At 40.6% G+C, this 27,766-nt stretch overlaps 1 protein-coding gene across 2 annotated transcripts in view; it reads left to right on the forward strand.

Moving 5' to 3' along the window:
* The window catches only part of IRS2 (insulin receptor substrate 2), a gene marked incomplete at its 5' end in the record, with an annotated part of 30,867 nt that extends 3,913 nt beyond the window's left edge, over positions 1 to 26,954 (forward strand). The window contains one exon of one of the 2 annotated variants that reach the window (XM_084261368.1): positions 24,415 to 26,954. In XM_084261368.1, the coding sequence (XP_084117494.1) occupies positions 24,415 to 24,419 (5 nt within the window). In that variant the 3' untranslated portion in view covers positions 24,420 to 26,954. Of the gene's footprint in view, positions 1 to 951; positions 1,047 to 24,414 lie in introns of those variants that run through there. The other variant, XM_084261367.1, reaches the window with a different exon arrangement.
* Between the last annotated feature and the right edge of the window lie 812 nt (positions 26,955 to 27,766).

Below are 27,766 nucleotides of genomic sequence, written 5' to 3' on the forward strand. Positions count from 1 at the left end.
TAAAATGATCGAGTTAAAAAACAGGATTGTTGGACTGAGGACATCAGATTACAAAAAAATCCTTGGCTCTCTAGCTGGGAAGGTCAGACGCACCAAATTGAGAAGGATAAATTTAATATCTTGATTTTGAAATATCTTATCTCTTGCAAAAGTTTTAACAGTAAATCATGGTGAGCGCGGAATGTGATTTTTTTTTTTTTAAATAATAAAATATTTCCAGAACTGGCTATACGCATGAGCTGTTGCATGTTGCATCGCACATTTGGCTTACAGGCCCACCCTATGGTGGTGTGTAAGTAACTTCCAGCTGGCAGCTCTGTCCCAGCGTGAATGACCACTTGGTAGGACTGCAAACTCTGCCTATCCAAAAGCAAAAGCAAACTGTAGGGTGAGGGAGAATTCGGGTTTGAATCGTGTAGCTGTTCCTTTGTTGAGGTGCTAGTTAATGCTGTCCAAAAAAAAAAGAAACAAAGAAATACACTCCCCCTCCCACTCCCCACACCCCCTCCCCCCCCCCCCCCCAATATAGTAACCAACCATTTAGCAAGTGAGGGGTGGTACACAAGTGGGGGCTGGTTGAGAGGTGGGGGGGGACCACAGGACAGCCAGTCAAGGATTAAAAGTTAATGATGAAATACCGTAGGGATTCTCTTTGCTCTTGAATTTATGCAAGGCATGGTACCTGAAATCCGTATGCATGGATAGCCGTGTAATATACGTTTATGGGTCTGGCTGGGTGAAATGACATCCCCACGTGAAAGTGGCGAGTTAAGTATTGCTTCTGTATTCTCAGTGCTGATAAGAGGTCATCGGTAATAAACAGAGAGCAACAGTTTGTAAGAGGCACTTCAGAGAGCTGGGTTTTGTTTGTTGTTTGGGTTGTTTTTTTTCCCTTCTGTTTTCTTAGTAGCTAGTTGATTTTGAAGAAGGAAATATTTTCTCTCTTGATAGGAGGTACAGGAAGATGGAAAAGATGAGAGATCCACCGTTTGCAGAGCAAGCTTTGAACCTAATTAAGACGAGAGGATTGTTGAATGAAATGGCAGAGTGTGAAAGGATGAAGGCTTACTCGGAGTGACTGGAAGGGTCGAGGGCAGAGCGTTATTTGTCTGTCGCTGTTAGTTTTGCTGGGCTCGCTTTCAGGATCCCTGTGGCTTGACCCAGGCTGGTGCGGATGCTGCCGGATACCGCGCACCCTGTCCAGCCTTGGGACTGCGATCCTGGGCACCAGCAAGCCCGGGATGCCCCTTGCTCTGCAAACTCATCCTTAAAATTATTTTCGTGATTGTGTTTCCCCAATACCGAGGGGGTTTTTCTTGAGCCACCTACGGGCCCCAACTGCAAACCAAGCCCCATGTTGGGAAAGAGCTATTTCCACAACACTCCCCAAACTGCTGACCCTAAGGAGGGGAAGGGGAGGGGGGGTGGGAGGGGGAGGGAAGGCAGGGGGAGGGGAGCGGGCACCAGTTACCGAGAAAACCTGGAGTGGATGGAGTGCAGTCACCATCCAGGGGAAGAGCCGGAATGAAAGAGCTGATAAGAGCAGATAAGCGGGATAGGAGGGGGGGGGGAGGAGGGGGGTGAGCCGGCTGCTGCCCTTACCATCCAGTAAACAAAAGGATAATGCAATAAACATAGCCGCGTTAATTTGGTACACGGCGTACGGAGGAGAGGGTTCAGTTCTGTTCTCTTGTTTGTCAAAGGGTGCTCATAAGCTTGCCTGATTTTAATATTTAATCAGCATGCGCGTTTGTTTTTCCTCTTTCCCGTAAGCTGTTAAACGCAGACCGCCTCGGGGAGTGTTCTGGGGGAGCTCGTTGGGATTTACTGGCTGGCTTCTCCCTCACCCCGCTTCCCCCAGGAGCTACGCGTGCCTGCTGGGCACACCCAGGGGTGGGGGGCTCAGGGCTGACCGTGGCCAATATCTGGCAGGGGCGGTAAGGAATGGAGCTCACATGAGCATCATCGCTCAGCAGGCGTGCAGGGTTAGGTACCAAAAATAGGGTTTTCAGGTTAAACTGGGCGTGTGGTAGGCGAACTGGAGAAGTCCTAGCATGGGGAAGGAGAAATAGATCACAAAGGACCGGTGTAAATCGAATCAAGTAATGAACTTCTGCAAATTTCCTAGTTTCTCTTTTGGTTTTCATTGGGATTTCACACTGGGGATTGTTTATGGCAAGGCTTTTGCTGGTAAAAAAAAGATCCCCAAGTGTAGCAGCAGTAGAATTTCCAGCAGTGAGATTTGAGGGACTACTGAGTTTCGTGTTTTACAGAGAAACAGATATGCAACTGAAAGAAAATTCTATTTTGAGCAGAGACGAAATTATTTTAACACAGTAGTTCATGTAGGTTTGACAATCTAATTTTGTAAAAGTTAATGGTTTGCACAAGAGATAGCTTATATATAATCATCATTGTTTACTTTGTTTTTTGTGCTTGCAAATTTTGGCTTTAACTGTATGAGTAAAGTCAGAAGCTTTACTTCTTCAGACCTTCCTCAAAACCCGAGAGGTTTCTAACAATTTTCAACCAATGGAGAATTCACGTATATTTAATATTTAAAATAGAGGAGTCTGAGATGCAGCATATGCCAACAAGCTCCTTGCAATTGCCTTCTCAGAAAACTTAATATTTCTGTTTGTGTAAAATACCTGTATAAACTCAGTTTGAATCCTCCCTGAAGGTCCATACCAGTAGATGTGTTTTAAGGGAAATTATTTGTGTCATTTAATGGTGGCTGGTTTTCACGTGTAGCTTGTCTTTCTGCTACCAGTAACTTGCCTCTGCTGTAGGGAGTGCTGTGCTTTTGGAAATCTGTCTGTACTATCCTGTCGTGGCAGGAGCAGCTGAGTCCATCCACAACTGCTGTCAAAACAGAAATATTTACAGGTTGCTTGACGTGACCAGTTCCTTTAGTTTTGCTGTGTTCTGGAAGTGTGCTACTATTTAAGAACTGGAGAAACACTTGCTTTCACCTGATGTATAAATAAAAGAATACTGTTACTGCTTGGTTAAAACATGTTACTTGCTGGTAATTAGCCTTTGTTCTTAAACTCTGACTGCTTTTTTTGCTTAAAAACATTTGAACTGTGTACGGTTTTCATTATTTATGGAGACGTTTACACTCGTTTTTATCATATAGTGTAAATTATTTATTCCGCTATATTTATGACAGATTTGCACCCAATAACGATGTGACTTTTTATGATGGATCTTAGTTCTGTTGAAGCCAGATGGGAGTTTTGTCTCAGTTTCAGGGGAGGGGATAAGATTTTTACCCTTGGTGTGTCATCCTGAAATTCTGAAGTAAAATTCTCATTAAATTTAGTGGGTGTGTAATAGGGGATTTTGCTTAATTGCAAACGCCAGACCTGGGTGGGTTATCTTTAATTTTGTTTTCTTTTCCATTAACAAAATGCTCTGTAACTTGTAAATGTTCCTAGTAGTTGGTCTGCTTTTCAAAAATTGGACGCTATGTGTAATGGTGCAAGAAACCTCCAAAATCCCTGAGGGTTGTTTTGATCCTGTGCTAGTTTCTTTTGTATTGATTTATTTAAAGAAGTTATCATCTGTAATGCATCTACTTAAGGTCATAATAAGGTGATTTTTGATAATAATGACCACCACACCTTGTCAATTAGCTCTTACTTTTGTGAGGGTTTTATGATTGCACCTAAACAATAAAAATCCTCTCTTAAGAATTCTCTTCCTGTGTCTTTCTGATGGCATTTCAGATTATTGAAGACATAACCTTATTTCCTCTTTTCTTTTGGATTACTTTGGACAATGAATTCTCTTACTGAGGTTTTTTTTTCTCCACCCTCTGATATGCAGGTTGCTATGAAATTTTGGTTCTCAGAGAAGCATGAGAATGTTTAATTGTTTCTCTTGTGAAATTTGTATTCACTTTTAGATTACTTCTTAAAAATATTTTAAAAAACCCTATATGGTGCGTTCAGAAGTCCATACAACTTTTAGTCTTGTTTTGAATAAGTTAGTTGTATGTGTAGTAGTTTGTCTTGCTGATAAATTCTGTGAGAACATCTACATTAAAGCTGGAAGAACTGCTTTTAATGGCTTAGAGTTTTTTCTGTTGTTGGTTTTGGGGTTTTGGTTTTCTTTGCTTCTTAGGCTTGAATTAAAAAATTGGAGGTTTTCTTTTACTACCTCTAGAATTGCACTTCTTGTCACTCAAGATTCTACTTTAGTGGTGACCAAACCAAGATGGTGAGGTCTGAACCTAGCAGTGCCATCTGTGAAACAGGAAAAGTAATCCAAAATTATCTAAGATTAAATTATGCCTTCGACATTTTAAATTATGTTGATTATATGGATGTCAGCTTTTTACAAGCAGATAGAATATTAAAAAGTGTAACAGATATTAGACTTTATTTTCCTTTATCCTTTTAAATTACGTTTTAACTATACTGCTCATCGAAAGAATGTCATGGTTACTTTGAGTCATTTAAGATAAATTGTTATAGACCAAGTTGAATGGTGGGTTTGTTCTAAAATGAACCAGTACAGTCATTGCTCAAGGCAGAGGAAATGCTTAGGTTGATGATTGTTTCTGATTACTTGATTTCTTTGAAGATAGCTGCCGAGAGTAACCCTTCTCTTGTAAGTAAAATGGATAAAGGAATGTTTGAACAGAAAGAGCATTAGGAAGTGTTTTACATGGTGGGGATTTTTTTTTTTTGTAATAAGGAGAAAATCACATCAGTTTCCTTACACTTGATTTACTATTATTTTTAAATAGCTTTAATTACACTGGAATTCCAGAGCTGTTTAGAAGTCGAAACACAGCAAGCATCCACATTAAAATTCAGCTAGATGTAGTGGGTGTATTCTAACTTCCCGCCCTATTCAGCAGTTAAATGACAATACAGGTACATACAAGTATTTTCTGTTTACCTACCAAATTTTCTCCGAAGAACCATTAATATGTTATTTTAAAAGTAATAAGCACATAAAGAAATACTATATCTGGGGTATTTTTGTTCCCCCCTCTGTTTTGTTGCGGCACAATATACTTTTGTACTGGTCATCCATGTGTTTTCTTTCTGTGTCTGGCTGTTCTCATGTGTTAGTCACGATACACTTCAGCAGAGTTTGTGAAAGTTTCAATGCTCTGTGTGTAATAGCAATTTAGAGTATAGTGACTCGTTTGATAGAATAGGATGTGTAATTAGGAGGCTTTCACAACTCTCTGTTTTTTGTTGTTGTTTCTTACAGTGTTTGCTTAGGAGGTCTCTGTGTACAGATGGTAATCAGTAGCATCCCTTGAGGTTTTTGGAAGCTGATGTAGTGACCCCAAAGTTCAGATATGTTTTGTTTGTGTGTCTGTTGTCTGGCATGTAGCTATTTTAAAAGGTTTTGTGCGTATGGATGTAGGGGGTCAAGAGTGGCAGCCTTGAAAAGCCAAGTTCAGCTGAGCAGTCCCCCTTGTTGAAAAGGCTGGGGTTTTCTCCATCAACCTTTCCAAAGGAAAACTTTCCCTGATTTTTTTGTTTTGTTTTGGTTGGTTAGTTGGGTATTTTGTTTTGTGCTGGTTTTTGGTTTGGTTTTGTTTTTTACACTGGTGTTTGTCTCAGCTGCCTTTAGATATCCAGCCTGTGGGCACCTTGGGTTAGTCAGTCCTCCAGGCCCCCTCTGCCCGCAGCAGTCAAAGAGCCAGCAAGGGTACCTGCTCTCCTACATATTTTAAATGAGAGTTAGAAAGGAACACAAGTTTCCTTCCCCCCCTGCATCTCTGTCAGCTCTAAAGGAAACCGGGATTACTGGTTTCAGTTGTATTTGCAGTTTCCACACTAATTTAGGTAGGACGAATCCTTTAGTTGTAGGGCTCTAAGGGTTTGTATTTAAAGCAAGCTTTTAAGGCTGAGGCGTTAGGAGCCTAAACACAGAGGAAATCGACATAAAGATTGTTTACGTCCTTACAGCGGCTGACCTAAAAAAATACACTTCACTTGTAAGTCACATTTGAGGCTGACTCAGACAGCAGCAGTATGCAATCTCTGCCCGGTTAGTAGTGAGTAACTTTCCTGAAGGATAGGTATGGTCACAGCGGCTCGTGTGGGAAGCGCAGAGCTGTGCTGTAGCTGAGGTGAAAAACAGGCCGCTAAACTAGCCCTGCTTGGGGAAGATGATCAGTCTGGTTATGAAAAGTCCCTTTAGAAATGGAATTGCAAGACCAAAGGCAGGAACTCAAGAGGGCTGATGCTATTCAGGTGTTTTTACTTAGAAATTTTTTTTTTTTCTAAACAGATGGTCTCAGGTTTTTTTATCAGTGTTTACGGTCCAAAAGCATGTATAGGTCTATCAGAAATAGTAATTTTTAAAAAAGTAGTTCTTGCCCACAGTGAAGGGCAATATGCTCTGGAAAGAGGCAAATTACAAGTTAACAGTGGGGAAATACTTTCCAAAATAAACATCTTTGATACTAGGGTGGGTTTTTTGTTTGTTTTCAAATACAGATTTGCCTGCCTCCGATGAATAAAAGTTGTTTTTAGAGCGTGTGTTTTATCTCAGTAAATCATTCACAGAAGTAGTTAAGAGGAAAAAGCGAAAACAAAAACCCTAAGGAAACAACCCTGTGCCCCAGACCTGCGCCCCCACCTCTGATGGGAACATCTACATTGCAGAAGAGTAATGCAATAGCCTGATTCCATAGATTAGGAATGATTCAGTGTTTTGTTTACATTATTTGTCAATCTCTTCAGCATCCTAGAGGAGAACACTTCCTTCCTGGCAGATGGCAGCCCCAGGGCCATGCACCTGCCATTACAAGCACTGCGCACTAGTAATCTACCCTGGCATCGCTGTTGACAAGAGGCTAATGATTGGAGACTGTCTGCCTGACAGCCTCAACAAAATAGGAACATATTTGTCCTTCAGCGAGGGTCCGAGAGATCTCAGGAAGGGCGGTCAGGACGGTATAGGGAAGAATGGAGTTGAATCGAGACCCCTTTGGGAGTGCTTGCGCTGTGAGCTGCTTTTAAGATAAAGATGCTGCGGAAAGTGGACGGTGTCTCAAAGAAGGGATTTTCTGTTTCTCTGGCAGAGCGATAGCTGAGTTTATATTAATAGCTCTGTGTGGATGGGAGGAAGGCTTGTGTGATTTAGCTGGCCGCGCCACAGTCCGCTGCAGCAGAGCCTGCCCTCGCTGGAAGCAGGGGGTCGGACGCGCTTGCGCAGGGTTCTGACTTGTGCCGCTAAACGGGGCCAAAAAAGAAAGTCGGAGTGTCTCTTTTAATTGTTTGGGTGGTGTGTTTGGTGCTTGCATAACGCGTTCTCCTTTCAATCATTCCATTTGTAACGTGATATGGTTCTGTTATGTCATTAGACTGGAATCTCTTACTTCGTTAATTTCTCTTACTCCTTTATGCGTGTTTACTTCTCTTCTTTGAAATTAGTGGGCGACACTTCTAGGGGACGCTACTCAAGGCAAGGGTATCTTTGAAGTAGGCCAGGATGTTCTTTGCTAAATTTAAAAACTACCCAAATATTACCCAGAGTTTGTAGAGTATTAAGCAGGATTACATGACGCACGGATTAGACATTGTTGAGCAGCTTGTTTTTGTTTGAAGGGGTCAGAAATGGAGGCACTGGGGCTTTAGTGTGGTGCCAAAACAGCAAACTTGCTGATACCAGTAACAGCAGAAGTTTCTTAGAAACGGTAAAAGCACAGTGAAGATATTTCCAAGCTTTTCCAAGTGATGCTTTAGTAAAATTTGTTTGATAGGTGCCGTGATGACAAGTGTAAGGTATGAAGCTCATTGTTCCGTTGGGTCTCAATTTCCAAATTTGTTTCACAGATACTTTAAAGTAGACTAAGAACAACACTGCAAGTGCAACTCCTAGCAGAGTACTTTGCTTCTCTTCAGTTAAAGACAATTCAATAAATCACTCCAGTAGCAGTGGAAAATCATGTCAATGAAATAAGATCTACGCAGTTTTAGATGTGTCTCTTGCATTCTGTCCTTCCTGGAAGTACGTTACTTAAAAATAGTGTTTAATACAGACCTAATGTCTGGCTTAACCCCTCATTGAATTGGGTAGCATTGACAAACTAATGTATGGAAAGAAAATTCTGATTTTTTTTAAATTTTTTTTATTTGGATCTAAACTTTTGCTGATCAGAAGTCACAAGATTGATTGAACAAGACATCTGAGTCTTTTGGGGAAGAGTTAGGCTTAATTCTTACATAGGAGACGATAGTGTTGAACAGTTGCTCAAGAACAAGAAAAGAATAATGATGTTGGCTTAGTCTGCCTTTGCTGATGGGGATGACTGAGGCTATAGAATGCTATTATAAATAACTGGCAATGGTATTTTACCATTGTAAATAATGGTAAAAATGAAAAGAAGGAAGAATAGGATTGACAAACACATGCAAACCTCATCAGTTTTCTAGTTGGTGCAAGCCCCCTTTGTTATCACCAAGTTGGCTGCTTCAGCTACCGTGGTCTCTCCAGTGCTTGAAGTATTGAGAAGTTACACTGTGAATTTCTTCTGTAAGCGTTTTACCAGTTTTTCTGATACTGAATTAAAAAAAAACCCAAAACACTCCAGTGAGTGGTTTTAGTTTAATAAAAAACAGATCAAATGTCAGGTGATATGTCTAACCAAAATTTTCACCCATATACCAAAAAAAAGCTTCTTGCGAGGGAATGATGGGATTCGGCTCTGGAAGGCAAAGTTCTTCTGCAAGGCAGTTGCACTCATTTGTGTTGTAACATCATTCGTTTTTACAGTGTAAAAACTGGGAAAAATTTATAGGCAGGTGGACTTGCATCTTTTACAACAGGTTGCAACTCTGAGCAATTATTTCTGCCAAAATTAATGATAAGTAACTATGATTGTACTGTCTCGTTAGGATAGAAAAAGTTCTGCTTTTGCTGTAGCAATCTTGTACAGAAACTATTAATATTAATCACCATCACAAATCTTTATCAGAGTTGTGAACTATGAAAAGTCAGTTTAGAATAAAATAATGTACAACTACATAGTTTTTTATCTAGCATAAAACTTTGAACATCTATGTTTGGATTTGGAATCCAGCTTCTATAACTTAATACGAAGGTGTGTAATTCCCTCAGTGGCTGAGTTACAGAATTAGTATTTGTGAGTTTAACAGTAGGTAAAGAAGAATGACTGTGTGTAGGAGTATTAGGTATAAACATATATATGTGATCCTGAGGCACAGAGTACTTGAAAGAATTTGCCATAACCTTAAAATGATTGGTACTTGCAACTTCATAGTCCCAACAGCGTAGCAGTTCTTCTCAGACACACTAGCAAGAGGTTCTAGCCTGCACCAACGAGTGCTAGGATAATTTGCTTTTGGGTATCTGAAGAAAGGTAACTTTATTACTACTTTGTTCACTTTCAATCTTTAAATATCAAATGAAAATCCTGTCTAGATAAGCTTTTAACTTAAACCCTATCTGGTGTATTTTTAAATAAATGGTAGATTGCGTGGGTTCCAAATAAATAAGTTGGGTCGTACTTGGTTGTTGAACGTTGGCCAGTAGGATGATTTCCAGATCCAAATGCACCGCTGTGATTCAGCACTGTAAGGCATTTCTAGTCCAGGTCCTCTCTTAATTTTTTTTTTCTGTTGGTATGAAACGTTCAAGTGACAGTAAACTAAAAGCTTTGTCAGATATGAGATAGTCCATATGTTACTTTAAAAAAAAAACCAAAGAGTCGGAACCTGATAGTAGTGAAGTGGCTGGACTTTTTTGTTATTGATTTTTAGTAGAACTAGAATTCGGCCCTCAGGAAATAAATTGATTTATTTTTATTTTAATAAACGTATACTCAACTGTGCTAGAGGTAGAAGCAATAGACTTGGATCTTGCAGTGTGAGCGAGCGTGGTCAGACTGGTGTGTCGGAATAGAGAAGAGCCGGTCTGTGCTGTGAAGGAGCTATGTGGGATGTGTGGATACCGGGCTGCTGTTTGATGGAGTCATTGGGAGAGGTCATTTACAGACCGTTCTGCGAGTCTGAAATTACTCCATAAGCCTTGAGTCGGCTCCATCGGTCATGAACATGGCAAGCTTTAACTTGCCATGCTGGCCTTGTAGTTGCCATGCTGTCATATTAAGAGAAAATACTGCAACAATTTCTGGTCCTCTCACTCCCTAGTAGATGTTTTCCATTTTCCTTATCCTCATAGACTGGCTGTTGTTGCTTTAGCAGAGTGGTAGCTTTCCAAGTGTACAATTTTATGAGAGTTATTTACATGGGAATTTTCATCATGTATTCTACTTATTTTGACTTTGCCAAAGAATGTAACTGCATTGATTTTTACTAATAATTTCCATATCACTATAGTGCGGTTTGCTCTATTTCCTTAACTAAGTGTAGGAGAGGCAGAAAGCTGAAGTTTTGTTTTGGTTTTGTTTGGTGGTTTTGTATTGTTTTGTTGTTTTGGGGGTGGGGGTGGGGGGTTGATTGGGTTTTTTTTAAAGAGGTGCCAGGACTTTATGTGCCTGGGAAATAATGAGCTCTGTCGAGGAGTGATGTGTAGGAAACAACTTTAGACTCTCCACCACGAATAGAATGAAGTGTATATGTCTTGTTCTTAGTCAGGTATCTTAACTCTGAATATGTTCTTCGTATTTCCAGTTAATTTGCTTTAGACCCCAGTCCCTCTATCAGCCACTGATTCTTTTAATTTTTTTTTTTTACTGATCTTCTTGAGGCGTAACTTTTGTAAAGGTCTACCAAAGCAGCCTGAGTCTTCTTCATTCCACTCTGGAGGGAAACTTCCATTTAGTTCTGTTGCAGATGATAAAATGAATCGATAAATAAGTCTTTTATTGAAACTATATGTAAAATTTCTTTTTTGCAATTTTTTTTTTTAAATCATGTAGATCCATTGTTTTATTGGACTGCAAAGTGGCATTATCTTACTCATTAGTGTAGTGGTGGTTTCGTGTGCATGTGTGTACATAAGCAGGATCTTTGTTTTGCTTCTGTGGTCAAGAAATGTTTCACATTGTGGCATGTCTCAAAATACTTTAACTCGTTACTCGCATCAGACACAAACAAAGCAAATTCTTCCATGGAGGAGGGGAGTAAAGTATCTTTGATACATAAAAGCCTGTTGTCTCATCAGTTTAAAAGAAAGCACCATGCTAAAAGAAAAATTATATTCAGTAATTGTTAGTTAATACAGGAGCCAGGAAACACTTCTTCAAATTCCTCTGATTTAGTTTAGGAAAATATTTGCAAGAAATGATACCTGTATTAGTACAGGATGTAGCATAGTAGGGGCATGACTGTAACTGTCAGAATGAACAGCATTGCCATTTGTATTTTAAGTCTGAAATTCTGTTTCTTTGCTAGATCAGATGCTACCAGGGGTGGGGTATTTTTTCCTAGTATGTGTGTTTGTCTTGGTGTATATGGTGGCACCTGACTTAAACTTCTCCTCTACTTTCGTAATGTGGCACCTGTGTATTAGACAGAGCTTTCCAAGATTTTTCATAGCAGTGGTGAGATATTAATAGGGAGGTTTGTAACCATTTCTCTTCTTTCTCACAGACTGATTTAGGTCCCATTTTGGGCCATTTCTGACCACATAATATCTTTCTGGTATAGTGATAATTTATTACTTCAATTCATTTTTTCAATGTACTTTAATTAAAAATAGCTACTGGAAATAAGGCCCTCTGATATAGTAGAAAGTAGTCTGAACTGTAATTTGGAAAATGGAGGCACTGGTCATTTATAGCCTGTTCATGTTTGGTTTATCTTATGTGTGTTTTATGGAAATGGTTAAGTGATTTTTTCCCAAGTCTTATTCCTGCTGTATTGGAAAGTGTATCTGTGGTCTCTAGTCTCAAACACATTTGGAATCAGGGTTTTTTTTATGGTTTTGTTTTTTAATACTTCAGAGGCTTTTTTGACAACAGTTGGAGAGGCTGAGGCATCAACATGGAAGACACTGTCAAAATTGTTGTGCCTTTTATTATTGCCTTAGGCTGGTTGGTTGTTTTTTCCCCCCTCATAAACAGGCATATTGTGATGGCTGCAGAAAAGGTTTGGTAAGATTGTTTAGCACAGAATATTACTTGTAAACTGAGGGAGGATATTCCAGAGGAGGCCATTTACCTGTGTTTTTTTCTTAACCAGTTTTGTGGAATTCAGCAGTGCTGGGCTCTTACTTTGGTCTGGTAGACACAGGAGTATAATTAAAAGGCAGGGATAGCTTCATCTGAGGCCACAGAATGACCACAGGACTTAAAGATCTATGGGGACCTTAGTGTGGGTGCTTAATGCCTCCTGTGTTGCAGATTCCAGCTCAAGTGCCTTCAGTATGCACTGAGGGTCTGTGTTGCTGTTTTGGATTTCCACATACATCGTGGGGTTTTTTGTCATCTAGCCAGTGTTCTTGCATGTTGCATAGAACTGAGAGGTTTGGCCCAGTCTGTAGACACTTCATTTGCTCCCTATTAGGAGTTCATCAAAACAGTCCTCTTAAAATAAAGATCTGGCTCCCGTAACTAGGCACTGGAAGGATAACAGGTGCCTTTTAAGTGTTGAAGAGGCTGGTCAAAGCCAGCCATGGAGATTGGCACAAACCTGTCTTTCCTGAGTGTAGGAGGGAGCCTATGTGGTCGGCATGAATGGAACATCTAACTTCCAGAGGCATGGGTCCTGTGAGTTCAAACGTGCTGCCTGGAGTCTTATTTTAAGGAGGAGGACTTGAAATCAGACCGATACCCATACGTGGATCAGCTGGCGTAGCTAAGTATTCCTGCCTGACCTGGACCGTTCCCTAGTTAGTTGATGATGTATTGTACTTGTTCGGCAAATGTGAAATTAAAAGGGATTTGTGTTTTCTCTGGCTATGCAGCTGCTGCACTGTTGGCTGAGCGCTTTTTAATGTATTTCCTGGTCAATCACAATACGTGAAATACCCAGCGGTGTCAGGGCCTTAGCACTTGGAAGCAAACTCGGGCTTTAAAGGCACAGACGCCTTGGGGGAAACACCGGGTGTTTTGCACAGTGTTTCTTCATGCGCGTTGTCTGTGATCTTTCCTTCTGTTCTTTGTGGAACCTCCCTCCAGAACAGCATCTTCGCTTTATAAAGTCTCACCTACCCCGCGGTGTCCTACAGGAACTTGGAGTTCTTTACCGCGATGTCCTGAAGCGTGCATCGCACCTATTTGTGATGTCCTAGGTATAGCTCTGAAGGGCTGCGATGCTGGCAATGGGGGGAAAATAGGCGCTGGTCTTGATGTACTGGAAAGCCTCCCTGAAGTCTAGGGAGCTTCTCTGCTGAACATCACGGGACTAGAGCCAAGCTTTTAAGTATCCCATCTTAAGTGACACAGGCGGAGTTTAGCCTGTGTTAGAGAAACAGTCCCGGCAACGCGCTACAGTTTCAAAGCCGTGACAGTGTCAGTGATAGTCGTGTGGTCAGATAGATCGCTGTAAGTAAAACGTGTTTTTCAGAGATGCCCTATGAGGTACCAGGGAGCCTTTTAAAGAAAATTAAGTGTCGTTGGTTGCTTATAAACATATTTACTGGCAACAAATCGCAGGAGCCATAAAACAAAACAAAGAAACCTGTGTGAGAGCACTCGGGAGAGGAGGAAAAAAAACAGAAGGGGTGAAACAGTAGAGTACAGCTCTGTAAATATTTACTGAGCTCTTGTAATTACAGAAGAAAGTGCATGTTGCTCCAGAGTTCACAATATTGCCTGTAAATTATGTTAATTTGTTGTGGTTTTTTTTTTTTTTAAAGTCTCTAAAGTTTAGAGAGAAGTGCTGTGAAATCGCAGTGCTCTGTATTTTTCATATTTTAACAAATATCTTTCTTTTTCTCGGGGAAGGTAACATTTTGTACCGCAGGTCTCAGCTGAAAAACAAGTGCTGTTTTCAAAGCGGAGATTCATTTTATGTCTCATGTTCTTGTTCCTTAGGATAGGCAGAACTTGGCATTTCACATTCACCTTCTTTAGTTGCCTTTTTTGAAAGCAAAGCTTTAGCATCTGGTTGGTCTTGTGGAGCTAATGAACGTGGGCTTGCTTCACTTTATTTCTTTAGCAAACTATTAGATGGGGAGGATTCAAGGCACATCCAGTGGGGCTGGGAACAATCTCATCCATTCAGTACAACCTGTGGTTTTTGCTTGAGAAAGAAAGTAAAATATGAGTGAGACAGAGGAGGTAATTACTCTGTATGCTTTCTGCTATTGCAAGTTACTTTATGACCAGCTTCTGATTTTGAAACTGGTGTTCTCAGAAGAAAAATTTTAACCACCAGAATCACTTTTCTAAACACAAAGTTTACTAAGCTTTTTTTTCTTTTTACCTCTGTGTTCCAACTGGCTCCATTAGCCTCCGGAAGTGATATGTGGGTGATATTTATGATGCCCATGTGACAAAAATACATCCTCCTATGTCTTAACACAGTCCTACCTTCTGTGTGCAATAAAATGCACATCAGCTAGAGAAAGAAATCTTAATTCATCTCAAGATTCAACTCAGGGCAGGAAGTTACATGTGCCCCTGTTTGTTTTAAAAAAAATGCAGCGTAAAAATGTTTGGTTTATTTTTTCTGGCTTGTCTCAGAAATGCACTTGATGCAAGGGAAGATTACAATCCAGTTTGTAAATAAGAAGTCTACAGCTAATGTTCTGTGAGGCATCGTTCTGCTTTGATTACTAGGGCGCCTGTCTGTTTATTGAAGGAATAGTAGGAAATACCTGCTGGGGGATTGCGCTGGAGGAAGAGTGGCACTTCTCAGGGAGAGCTGGTGGGTTGCTGTAGAGTGATAAGTATTAAGGCTGACACGGAGGAAGGTGTTGAAAAAGGCAGAGACAGGGCACCTCGCTAAATATTTGAATCTGGCTTTCGGACAGTAACAGCGGTGCCAAGCGTAGCTGTGGGTTGCAAGCCTGTAGTACCAAAGAAATTAAGGAGAGCTCTGCTCATGGTCGTGAATGAGCTGGCTAGGTGGACAGATGATTGTAGCCCCATTATGTGCCTGAGAAAAGAGCTAAGATATTTTGATTGGTCTCTGTGGAGGTATTATATAAAGTATTTGCTTAAACTCGACTCCTTTGGTCCTGGGCAGGATCCGTCTCAAATCCCATGTCTGAACTGTGGGACCAGGACATTTTCCTGGCTCTGGGTTCATGATGTGGACACCCCAATCTACCTTCAGGCTGTATGGAAGGTGACAGAAAAAGGCTCAGGTTTGCATCATCTCCCAAACTACCCCTGCTACTCATCTGGAGGGGAAAACCCAGCTCAGGCAGGAAGGGTGTCCCTGAGCACTGCGGTGGGTTCTCTGGTGGCTTCTCAGAACAATCTTGCTTACAGCTCAGGACTTCAGGGCTCGTTTCAGGTGACATGTAGATGATTATAAGATAGCAACAGTAATACTCTAATGACCAGAAATAGATCTAGTAGCAGTTTTGACCAGTGATAATTTGAACTGGTTATTCAAACAGTTAGAAATAATATTCTTGTAGAAATATTTTTATGGCTTTATATATGTATATTTTTTTTTCCACATAAAATATATAGTTTCTCATCTTTATGTTGTTAGTGTGTCTGACAGCATACCAAACCTGGCAATCGCTGGTGACTGGGTGTCATGAGCAGACTAAGTACCAAGGTGTGTTGCAAGTGAAGTGAAGGAACATGCTCAGGGGTGATGCAATGAGGAATAGCTAGCTCTACTTGGAGGAAAAGCTGCTGGTTATGGGTTAGGTGACAGCTGGGAGCCACATCCCTAATATGTGATGAATTGGTAAGGCTGTGCTTTGGGTTTAGCACCCCCCCCTACCCCATCATTATGAAAGGTTTGTGAGTGGTACAGGAGGAAGTTCGCGAGGTTTTGTTCTAACTGAAGTTCTTTCTGCAGTGTTGTTTCCAAGCACTTTTGAGTGCTGGGTTTTCTTTGTAGTTCTTTTATGTGTTGCTAGCAGGAGTGATACATGTGATAAGGCATAATCACAATTCTACTCAGTTAATTTACTGTGGTTACTAGAAAAATATATTGTGCTTATCTGCATGTACAATGCCTGGAATTATAGGCTCCATCAATAGAGGTTTCTAACAGCAGCAGTATAAAACTCCTAAAATTTACAGGATAAAAAAGCCTTTAAAATAAGGAGACTCTGGCTTTATTCATGGAAATATTTAACTTTTTTTGCTATTGTTTGTTTTTTTAAAATCCAAACGTTTGTATGTAGAAACTCGAATTATTGTTTAAGTGGAATTAATAAAGCAAAAAGGTTAAGGGCTAAACCTGATTTGTACTACTGTATTAACAGCTCTGAACTATGAGACATAGTTTTAAATGAGCAGGGATAATATTACATGCAACAAGATTAATAGCTGAAGTGAATTATGGAGCTGTTTAATGACTCAGTAATGATACCTCAAAAGATACAAAATTGAGAAAGTAAACTGCTCTTAAATTTACTAAATGCACCAGCTCCTTCATCTTTTGTTGTAAGAAAAGGATCCTCACCTGGTCTTGTGGAAAAACAAAAAATAACCCATCCCCCCCTCTTTGAACTTGAACAAAACAGACCTCAAAAAAAAACCCCTACCAAACTCCCAAAAACCCAACCAAAAAACAGAGGGAAAAGAGAATCTATTAGGAAATTCTATAAATAGAGAATACCTCTTTTTCTACACTATTTTGTCCTGAAGAGCAGACTTTAGAAAATGTCTTAAAGTAGTGACCTTTGTATACATTTTCCTCATCTCACAGAGAATTTCTTTTCCTTCCCCCCACCAGAATCCCCATCCACAGTGCAACTGATGTCCTGTGGAAGTGTTAGAAACCTTTTCAGGTGACATACAGCAAAGTTCCTCTCCCTAGAATCCTGCAGGAAGCGTTGGCCAACTCTGCAGGGCTCCTCATCCCAGTTTTCATCCCAGCTTTGCAGGGTTGTATAGAAATACTTGGGCACCGTGGTTTTGAGCCTTTCCGTTGTGCTCTCAGGTTGTAGGTAGGAAATATCTGTATGGGGGAGTTGCAGTTCCTGTTGCTGCGTGTCTCAGCGTGTAAATGAAGGACAACATGTCGTGATATACGGACTGTGAGCATTGGCTGCACACGGGAAGTAAGGCTTCAACTTTATTGGGGGCATTAAGCTAACTAACATGTGGCAGGCTGAGGACAAGCAGGAGGAGCTCATTCTTCGTGTGCCCTGTGGTTCAGGTGTGAAACCCCTGGCTACGGGGTACTAAAGGTTTCTGTGAAGGGAGGTGAAGTGCAGGAGGTCCTTGGTAGCTAAATCATTAGAAGCTAGATGAGAATTTGGGGAAGTATCTCCATATGCTTGTCCTGGCTTATATAGTCTTGCTTAAGCAGCTGGTTTTGACTGTCAGAGAGAGGAAACTGGATTAGAGGAGTCTTTACCCTGCTTCAGTGACACTGTTTTGTGCTGTGCTGCTCATTTCACCAAGTGGTTTCAGGGAGGTTAGGGGGTGGTGGTGTCTTTTCATCATGGAACGTGAAGTCTGCAACTTCTTGCCTAGCTTCATTTTTTCCTCACTTCACTGTTACTGACTGATTCACACTGGTGATGGTGAGGACACAAAAGATTTCTAGAAAAGCATTAGACAGAAATTGAAGATCTGTTTCTATCTGAAGGTGTGACAAGAGAAAGCAGTAGGGCAAAGACTGCCCTCCTGTGCATGCCACGTTGCTCCTCTTAGCCTTTCCCTGCCTTTTTTTTTCTTCACTCCCCGTGTATCTCTTCTGTGAGAAGCATCATCTCTCTGGACATACCTCCTAACTTGAAAGTCCAAAAGTTTTTAGGTCTCCTTGGTAAGCGGTCGGAAAGTCAGTTTGTATAACAGGTGGATAGTTGGCTGAAAAAGTTGAGCAGAGTCTTGTATATAAAACATGCTGCTCTCTCTGAAAGATGATTGTCCATCTCCAAGGGTGGAGAAATGCTCCAGTCTCTGCAAAGATCTTGTAAATCTGAAACCTCTTTTGATACTAGGTGCCTAAGCCCTTTTGGTAAAGCTAGAGGCAGGGACCAGTGCCTGGATGAAGTGTTTCTGTTCCCCTGCCCACAATATTTATGTGGTTAGAGCATTCACCCAGGACTGACCAACATCTATTACCCTTCTTTCTGGCTGAAAATAAAAATAAATGTCAATCCTCTTTTCTCCCCTGCCCATCCCTAGCACATCTTAGCCTTATATTCTTTGATAGAACACTCTCGTTCTTTCTTACCAAAGCGGTTTCCACTGTAATGGAAAGGGAAAGTGAACATGACTTCCCACAACTTACATGAGTCCTTATCCCTGTTCCCATGAATATTTAAATTTTTAATATGAATAATTCTTCAGTTTAATCACTGGTAAAGATTACTTTTTCTCCCAAGTGAGAGAGAGAGAGAGATTAAAAAAAAAGCATGCTTTTAAGCTCTTTGAGAGCATTCTAACATTGTGTGTCCAGGCATGTGGGTGGAGGTAACCTGGTGGCTCAGAAGAAGTTACTGGACTTTGGAATTGGCTATCGATATCTGGAACAGCAGTCAGGTTCTTGCTTGTGGATCTAACTAGAAGTTTGATTATACTTCCTACACGCACACACTGTTACCTGCCTGGACTAGGTCCACCAACATTGATTTCAGTTGGCAGTTGTATGAGAATATCAACCTCAACAAGAGCTCTTCTTTCTTGCCAGACCTTGTTGCCTTTGGTGATGACTGAGGGACAAATATGCATTTGATGCCCTAGCTGAGCAAACTTCCCAGCGATTGTATAAGTGTGTAAAGGGATATGGTCTCAGCCCCTAAAATGAATACCGAGTCATACACCTCATGGACTTGGAGATCTTTCACAACTCTTCTTCATCCGAGCCTAACATGAAATAGGGCGGAAGGATTCTCACTTAGAAGTGCCTGTTTCTTCTCCTTGGCTCTAAGGAGCTAGAATGGCTAGCTCCTCATAGGGTGAGTAGGTCAGAAATGTAGAGGTGTGCACCTTGGGGGTGGCAGAATTAGCCAAGAGTTGCCTAGCATGTGCTGAAGGAACAGACGTGCTAATTCAGTTGTTTTTCTTGTGTCTCCAGAGATGGGCTTGGTAGGTAGCTGGGTGTATTAGTCACCAATCCTTTTGTCCTGTGCCCTTCATCGTGTGTAAGGTGAGCAGTTTGTTTTGCAAAAATTCTGTCTCTTAAGAAACTTCAAGCCTTGCTTTGTAGGCAACACGCTGTCACTGAAGTTTGTCTCTTGCTGTTGGTCTTTCTTCAGAAGATACAAACTCCCAGTGGAAGGCCAAAAGGACTAAGCTTTTTTTTTTTTCCCCCTAGCATTTTGTTTGCTCAGAGAAAGCAGCTTGATTCTGTTTAATTTTATGGATGATTTTGAACAGTCATATGCCCATCTTACAAAGGAGAGGATAACTGAACAAATTTCAGATAGTACTATATTGAGGTTTCTTGGTCTAATTTATTTTATCCCAAATCATGGGGTTAAATCACATCTATATAAACTTGTTTTATAGTACACAGTGGCTGTAGTTCTGAAATTAAGAGATATAATAGCAACTGCGTTAAATTAATCCTGGAAAAATGAGCATGTCTAGTTTCTTAATTTTAAATTTGAAGTGCCTATTTTTATTATAATTGATAAGGGAAATGTATTTCTGGACTAGCACTTTAACTATAAATTCATTATTATGACATTTGTAAGTTTAATCCTTTATTTTCCAGATAATTACATTTTAATGTTTAGTTATTCATATTACGAGATCTATAAGAACCTTGACAAAATTGTATGAAACACAAATTATATAAAATTCTGAAATCAACTAAGCGTAGCCCTTGTCGTCATCCGTACTTCTACTGTAGACTTGGATGCTTAAACTCTGGTGTGAGGCTGTAGGTAAAATAACTGTTGGTAGTGTAAATATATGGTATAAAATACAGATTACTTTGATTTTTAGTACCTTTGGGTAAAAGTTGATGCTAACTATAAATTGTGGGGTTTTGTCCATGTCATCAGATGAACATTTTAGCCTCTTGTGTTCATGCAGGGGGGGAAGTACTGACATGCAGCATCCTTTTCCAGATAATCTAGTGTTTTGTTTCCCATTTTAGAAAATAATATTGTTCCCCATCTTAATGCAATTCAAGGTGTTACGATTTTTAACTATTTGACACGAGAGTTAAAAGTACTATAAAGCTCATTTGAATATAAATAACTTTGGTTACAAAATCCCTCCTTTACTTCTTTAAAGATACTTTTTTTTCCCCACCAGTCATGAAGAAGCAACGTTGATCCGATGCTCACTTTTCTAAATTGATAAAACAACACAGATGTATCTAAATAACATGATGTTTCTTAGTGGAATAATATACCAGAAGAGGCTAGTTACTAGGGGCAGCATGTCTCCAATTATGATCAAGCATGACTCGTTTAAAATAATAATAATAATGACAACAACATGATGTTTTTTTCATTTCATGCTTTAACTTGGTTTTCACATGAAATGTGGAAACGTTTTGCTTTGGATGGATATTGTTCATGGGCTTTGTAAGCTGTTGGAGCATACTACTTTATGTTTTCCTGCGAAGTGCTGTGAAGTCAAATGTTGAAGCTCTGATGGAAACCTTTTCCTGTGGTGATGGCCAAGCTCAGCTTTATTTGGTATGAGCAGTCCCACTGAGCAGAACTCAGATTCCCAGGAATTACTTGTAGGGAGCTGTAGCTGAGCACACAAGTAGTTCTGTTATCTTTACCGGGGCATTCATTAAATTGCTTACTGAGAGCCAGAGCCAGGTCTGGATTTGTCTCCGACCGTGCACCTCCCAGCTAGCACCCCAGGGAGCAGACAGGCTGCATTCACATTGGGGTGCTTGGCCAAGCTTCAACAGTCATGACCTTACAAGTGCCGTCTGCACCCTGCAGTCCTTCCTGTAAAGAAGCCCTCAGGGACTGCAGCTCAGACCATCTCCCGTTGCCATCAGTGCCAGGTCATCATGGGTTTATCGCCATTGGGACCCATGCTGTCCCTCCCTTCCCATTCTCAGACCCTGCCTCCCTGCTCTGCTTACTTGGTGGCACGGGCCGCTCCAGGTGTAGGGACGGTGCTGCTGAGGTGCAAGGCCTACAGTCCCCGCAAACCCATCTCCTGTGGGATGCCTGGCCAGTGCAGTGCTTGGAGCTGGAGGGTGGGGAGGACACACATGTCATTTCTGGCTGGCCAGCTGCCTCGCTCAGGGCCACATGTCTCCTCCCCGGTATCAGGGCTGGGGGCCAAAGACATCTCCCTGTGGGTGGGATTCGGTTCCTTGGCCTGTGCCGTCCAATGGCCTGGTGCCCGCAGATGTACGTATTGTTAACCTCCAGATTCGGTTGTATCAATAGGATCGCTCTTCCAGGAAAAGCTAAGTTAGCAGGATCGGAGCCTTAATCAACTTGGCAGGCAGCATGGGGAAGGGAAACAAAGGGACCCAGCGATTTGCCTGGAGTCAGGGCAGAAGCCCATGTCGGAGCTGGGTGTTCTGCGTCCGATGCCTGATGCACTCTGGCAGTCGCGCTGCCAGTGGAATAAATTTACTGGTTATGAATAACTGGCAGCGTGTTTTGCCATGAGCCACATGAATAGCTGATTCTGTCTGCGTGCTTGTTAGCAGATGAAAATTATTTTTAGGAATTAAGAAAATTTTTATTCATTGCTTACTGAGTTTGAAAATTAATAAGCAGGCTAGATCTGCTTTAATTAACTAACCATTGTATTCTTTTTTTCACAGTATATTTAAGAAGATGTTGAGTATTTGGTAGTTTTATAGCAATTTGTGTGTATGTTTATTACCTCATTTATTCCCCAAGAAGCACTGGTGGAATCAGCTGACTTGAAGTAGTTTTGGAAACTCAGAAGGGATCCTGGATGCTTTTCTTAACAAAGTCCAAAACCAATAGGAAATGTCAGTATTGACACGGTTCTGGACTCTGTTTTGTGTGTGCCCACAGGGAATGAGGTTATCAGAGAATATATTCGTGTCCTGTAGGAATTTTACTCAGCTAAATACAGTGTATACTGGTGTGTCTGGCCTGTGTAAATGGAATGTCAGAATGTTGAGTTGGTACTTAAGTAAAAGATACTAATCATTGAAGTAAAAATTAACATTGATATTGATATAGTTTGCTTACTCTTTTAATTTAGCATGGAACTAGCTACTTACTTCTTGCAAGTAGGATTCCCCTGAAGCTGATGTTGCTCTTACATGGAATAAATGCTAGAAGTAGTTATTTTTCCTTTCTTGATTCAAAGCTTACTCAGAACCTGATTCAAAGCCCATTGAAGTTGGAGGAAATTGTTTTACTACTGAGGACTATTTGGGTTAGTTTTTGAATTATAGGTCAGGTTTATAGACTCATCAGCTGATGTGTTCATAGCATCATAAGCTCATCAGTCTGTGCCCGCAGTCTTATTGTCCACCTACGAAACCCTGTGAACCGAGTGTGGAAGTGCTTTGAAGCATTGGCCACTTCACCTGCTCCAGTTTAATTCTGGCTGGAAAGTACCTGTTGTGCTGTAAAGACTACGACAGGTTTACTCAGTTGCTAGCAATCCTCCCTGATGACATGCCTGGGCTGACATACTTCTGGAAACATACTTGTTTGTGTTCTTTGCATGCACAAAAATATCTTCCTCCGATTTCCCTATCTGAACATGTGATTTATTCTTTTATTTTTTTTAACTTTCTTTGGCTTCCACTATCATGTGGTCACTTTTGGGAACCTAAATTTAGTTGTCAGGTTGGTTTCCATTTGGAGGAGGAAGGCAGTAGCACGGAGTCAGCACGTAGCTTTAAACACTCCCTTGTTTGCCTACATGATGCATTTATCCTGTTTCCCCGACCAGAAGTGGGAACAAAGTAGTTTGTTAGGCAGCTCTTCCTCAAACAAAGCATCTCTGCTCCCTTTGAGAGTCACCCATCCTGCCACGCGCTCTCCCACGCAGCCTTCCTTGTTGGTGATGGCAGTTATAGGGCTCCATTTATTGCATCATAAGGCAGTTAAAGTTCTTCATTTGAAACCCCCTCCCAGCCCAAACAACAAAAGCTCGTTTTCCAAAGATTGAATGGGTAGATTTGATTTCGTTTCTGATCAGGAACATGGCAGCAAACAAATGGCAGTGGGTGGAGGCAATGAGTGGTTTGGTCCTGGCAAGCTATTAATTCATCTCAAGCTGTGTCATGAAATAAAATCCTAAGTAATATCCAAAGTATCTGATCATATACCAGCTCAAATTGACTGCAGCAGGACTAATTTCTTAAGTAAACCTTAACTGCAGAGAGATTAACTGGAGAGATTAACTGGAGAGATTCAGTAGCATATTAGCAATTCTTACATATATGCCAAGATATGTCAACCTTCATTTTTGTGGAGACTCAAAGGAAGAAAACCCTTTGTGTTTGTTTTGGTTTGTTGTTGGGTTTTGTTGGGGTTTTTTTTGGATTTTTTTTTTTGAACAGAGGCTTGCTTATATGGGCTGAAACTTGCCCAGAAAAGCACTATGCTTACTTTGACATCCAGGTTTCATATATCATTTATTTTGGGTTTATGGTCCCAAAGGAATTAAACATAGACAGGAATCCTGACTCCTTGTATCAATACAGTCAAAATTAACGGGCTGTGTTCTTTACAGACTTTCCTAAGTAACGATGTTGGTTCCAAATACCTTCAGTTTTTTAGGAAAACTTGTGTAATGCATCTCCAAACTAATATTTTCATCAAGCTTGGGAACAACATCCAACACGAAATGGCTCTAAGCGAACTAGGCACTATTAATAGCGCCTGGCGCAGCCGCAGTGTTTCGGCCCGATGTTTTATCGGGATTTACCACTCGGTTGGCACCTTTCGAGATGAGGTGTCAGTGCTTTGCCATGGAGAATCTACAGTCTGGGTGTGTTAATAGCTACTCTGTGTGCATCGCTGCTTCCCAAATAGTGTTGCAAACAGGGAAAAAAAATATCTAAGCAATAAGCAACATACTAAGGAAAATTTGATTTCTGCTTTTTTAATCATCACGTTAACAAGTCATCTTAATGTGGGTTAATCAATACAGTAATGTCTCTTCATGGTGGTGGCACATACTATCCATTACTTCCTTGCAATGAAAAAAGACGAAAGGAGTCAGCTGCATTCTTTAAAGTAGGATGAGTCTGAAAAACCACAGCTGAAAAGTTACTTTAAAAAAAGGAGGTAGTATTGGGTTGGGGAGTGCTGTTTTTATTGCCTCTGCTATACCTTATGATATATACAAATATAAAAGCAGTTGTTGCGTGGCTGGTTTTTTCCCATTCTGAATAATGTCTCTGTGTAATTTTTGTGCTGTTTAAATAATAACTTTTTTTTTTTGCAACTTTAATTGACTTTTGTTTTTATTTTTCTTTTCAGAGTGAAGGAGTTCGTTTTCTCACCATGACCTCAAACAACACCAGTACAACATTCAGAGAAGCTGCTCAGCATATACCTTTTTTTTTTGTTGTTGGTTTGTTTTTGGGTTTTGGTTTGGGGTTTTAGGGGGTTTTTTTTGGTAACTGAAGCTGCTTACAGTTTACTTTTTTGTTGTTCTTGTTATTGTTGGTCCGGACAGTTACTTAACTGTTGTGGACTAAACTGTGCAACAAATCTGGGAGGAAGGGAAAGCAACCTGCCTAACTCATTACCTGTCCATGGCATCTACGGTATCATTTTGCTGCTGTTTCGACAGAAGTTGGAGATGCTCTTTAGATCGTAGGACCTTTTCTGCCGGCCTCTTTAACTAACGGCCAATGCCTTCATTTCCTTTTTCTGCAAAGACAAACTGTATTTATTCTTCGGCATATTAGGGGATTCTGTAACACCTGCTGAAGCAGCGGGATCTGGTATTTACTGGCATAATTTCAAGCCTACCACAGTCCTACCTCAGTTCAAAGTGAAGCCAGATTCGCCGTGTTGGTGTGCGACAGAACCTCCTGTTCTCTCTGTGCTGAGCCTCTCTCAAGAACGGTCGTCGGCCTTACTGGACTTGCAAGGCGTAGAAGCTGCTGCTGCTGGGTTGTGAATCACTAGCCGCGGGGTTTTGCGTCTCGGACAGGGCTGAACCAGGGCCCTGGGAAGTCGAGCGTGGGATGAAACTCTGTGAATCGGACTTGGATGGAGGATTCAGAGTAGTTTAAAAAGGAAAAAAAAAAAAAGAAAAAAAAAATTAAAAATAAAAATGAAAAAAAAATAGTGTAACTGAAGCAACGTAAGTTAAAAACATCCGGCTGTATTGGGGGTATCTCTCTTTACCTTTGACACACTTGTTTAATCCTCTCTATGTAGGTGTTTATGTAGGTACTTCAGATTGCAAAAGCCTTTTCTCCTATTTACAAGCTCACTTTTGTCAGCTAACCCTGTTCTTAGCTGCGTTTCTTGTAACCAAAAATCCACATAGGCATGCTAGGAATGCAGGGATGATAAGGGGCATCGGGCAGAGTCAAGCGCTAGTAACACAGTATTATCTCGCCATTTAGAAAGTCCTGACACTTGCCTTTTACCAGGAAAGCACCATTGCAGCTGCAGGCATCATGACAGGGAAGAAGAACCATTGGGGTCACTTCTCCAAGAGTTCTTTTCATGGCTACCGGCGCATCACAGTTTCCAGTAGCCTGAAAATCTGAGCGATGTGGTGGCTACCGTCACTAATGTCACATACAACTGTTGCACCAGACTAGCAGAATGTCACGCCACGCCACCCTTGTTTCTCCTTCGATACATATGTTGAAGAGTTTGTGTACAATTTAAGGGTACCTCCCCAGTGCCTGCTCTGATAGACATGTAAGTATTACTAAATTATTTGATTTACGTGAGACTTTCTTTTTTTTTTTTTCTGTTCTTTGTTTTTTAAATCATTGTGCTAGGTGGAACCTGTACTTCACTATTAACAATGCATTCTCTTTTGGGATTATTTTTTGGGTTTTTTTTTTTCCTGAGGAAGACGAGAGTCAATGTCTTACAAATGTAACGAATGGCAATGCCGTCTTCCTGCTTACATGCTGAATTTTTAGAACTGAGGATTGTATTACAAGACAAAGATGAATGTAAACTAATTCCTTCCCTACCCCGTGACACACGTTATTTTTCAGTGTAATTTTTGGGGTCTTAAATCACAGCAATGCATAGGCTACTACAATATTAGATCTAAAATGAATTTAAATATCTAATCTATCTGTTTGAGGTTTTTGGGTTTTTGGTTTTTTTAATAATAATAATACTATAAATGGTTCTAAGACATTCTAAAGTGCTGCTTGATCAAGTCTGGAACTAAACAAACAAATACCTTTGACATTTTCTGTCTGAACTCCCCATAGCACTGAGTGCGGTACCTGCTGAATTAAATGTTTTGAACTTCTATTTTGAAGTAGCCCTCTGTACCAATTAAGAAACCATGCCACTAAAACAAACGGCTGAAATGCATACAGCAACCTCAAAACAAAAACTTGAGGATGTAGTCAATTCTTCTCTATCCTGTATATTTCACAAAGGCATATGCAATACTTACATTCTTAATTTAGTTTACAGAATGGAACCAAAATGTATAAATGTTATGTTTGCTAAAACTTCACAGTGTATATTGGGTCTTTGTACATTTTGCCTGACTTACCTTAAATTTAAAATATTTTTTGCTATATAACCTTAACAGTTATTAAGCAGTGTTTTCTTTTTGGGTACGTATTGTTTCTGGATATCAAGATGTTAAATATATTTCTTGCTATTGTGATATGACAAGAGACTTAACTTATCTTGCTGTGTCTTCCAATGTACACGCTGTATATAAGGATAAATGTGATGCTGCTGGAGACCAGAATAAATGGAACTAGAGTAGTGTATTGTATTTAGTCTGTATTGATCATGGATGCTCTCCTTAATAGCCATATGCAATAAAATACATTATTTATGAAAGGAGTAAAGTATTTGTGTGCCTGTTTGTCTCTAGGGGTGGGGTGGTTTGGCTTCTTTCTGGTTCTTTATATAAAATAACTTTATTTTAAATAGAAACACACTTTCTGTCAATAACTCACACTGCTCTGCACATACCTACATGGTTTTCATGAAATAAATTTAGATCCTGTTTAAGAATATAAAGATTGCTACTATGAAGGCAGAGCTTGTGTATTTGATGAAATAACTAGGAGCAGAGTTTGATCCTGATTTTTAATTCCCATTTTAAAAGTGAGTGGAAGACTGTGGGAGCCCTTCTAGCAGCCTGTTTAGTGGGAACAGACTTGCCCTATGCATTCTGCATAATCACACTGGTACAAGGTGAACAGAGACATAGTATCTTCATGTGCTGGCTTGCAGGGGCTCTGGGGCGCAGTTGTTGACACCATGGGGTCACTGTAGCCTGCTCCTGATCAGTGGGAAGGTCCTTTACACTGGTGTAAATGACCCTTTTTCAATGTTCCTTGCACCCAGGTAAATGACCCATGTGAGGGTCACTGACTTGTGACAGGGATTGTGGCGATGGAGGGCAGGTGACAACAGCAGTAGGTTCATAACAAGCTTGACATCCATTTCAGGGCAGTCTTGCTGAGATCCCCTTTGCTTCAGCCGAGGAGTGTCTGTGTGACCCAACTTTTGTCAATGACACACAAGCCTTCCTGATGTAGGAGGAGACATCATCTCTCTGTTTACTGTGTTTAAAGTCAGGTAGAGTGAAATCTGGTCTTGAAACTCAAAATGTTACACTCTCCTGGGCACATCTACCATAAAGTGGGATGGT

This window comes from Gallinula chloropus (assembly GCF_964237585.1).
Source record: "Gallinula chloropus genome assembly, chromosome: 1".
Lineage (NCBI taxonomy): Eukaryota > Metazoa > Chordata > Aves > Gruiformes > Rallidae > Gallinula > Gallinula chloropus.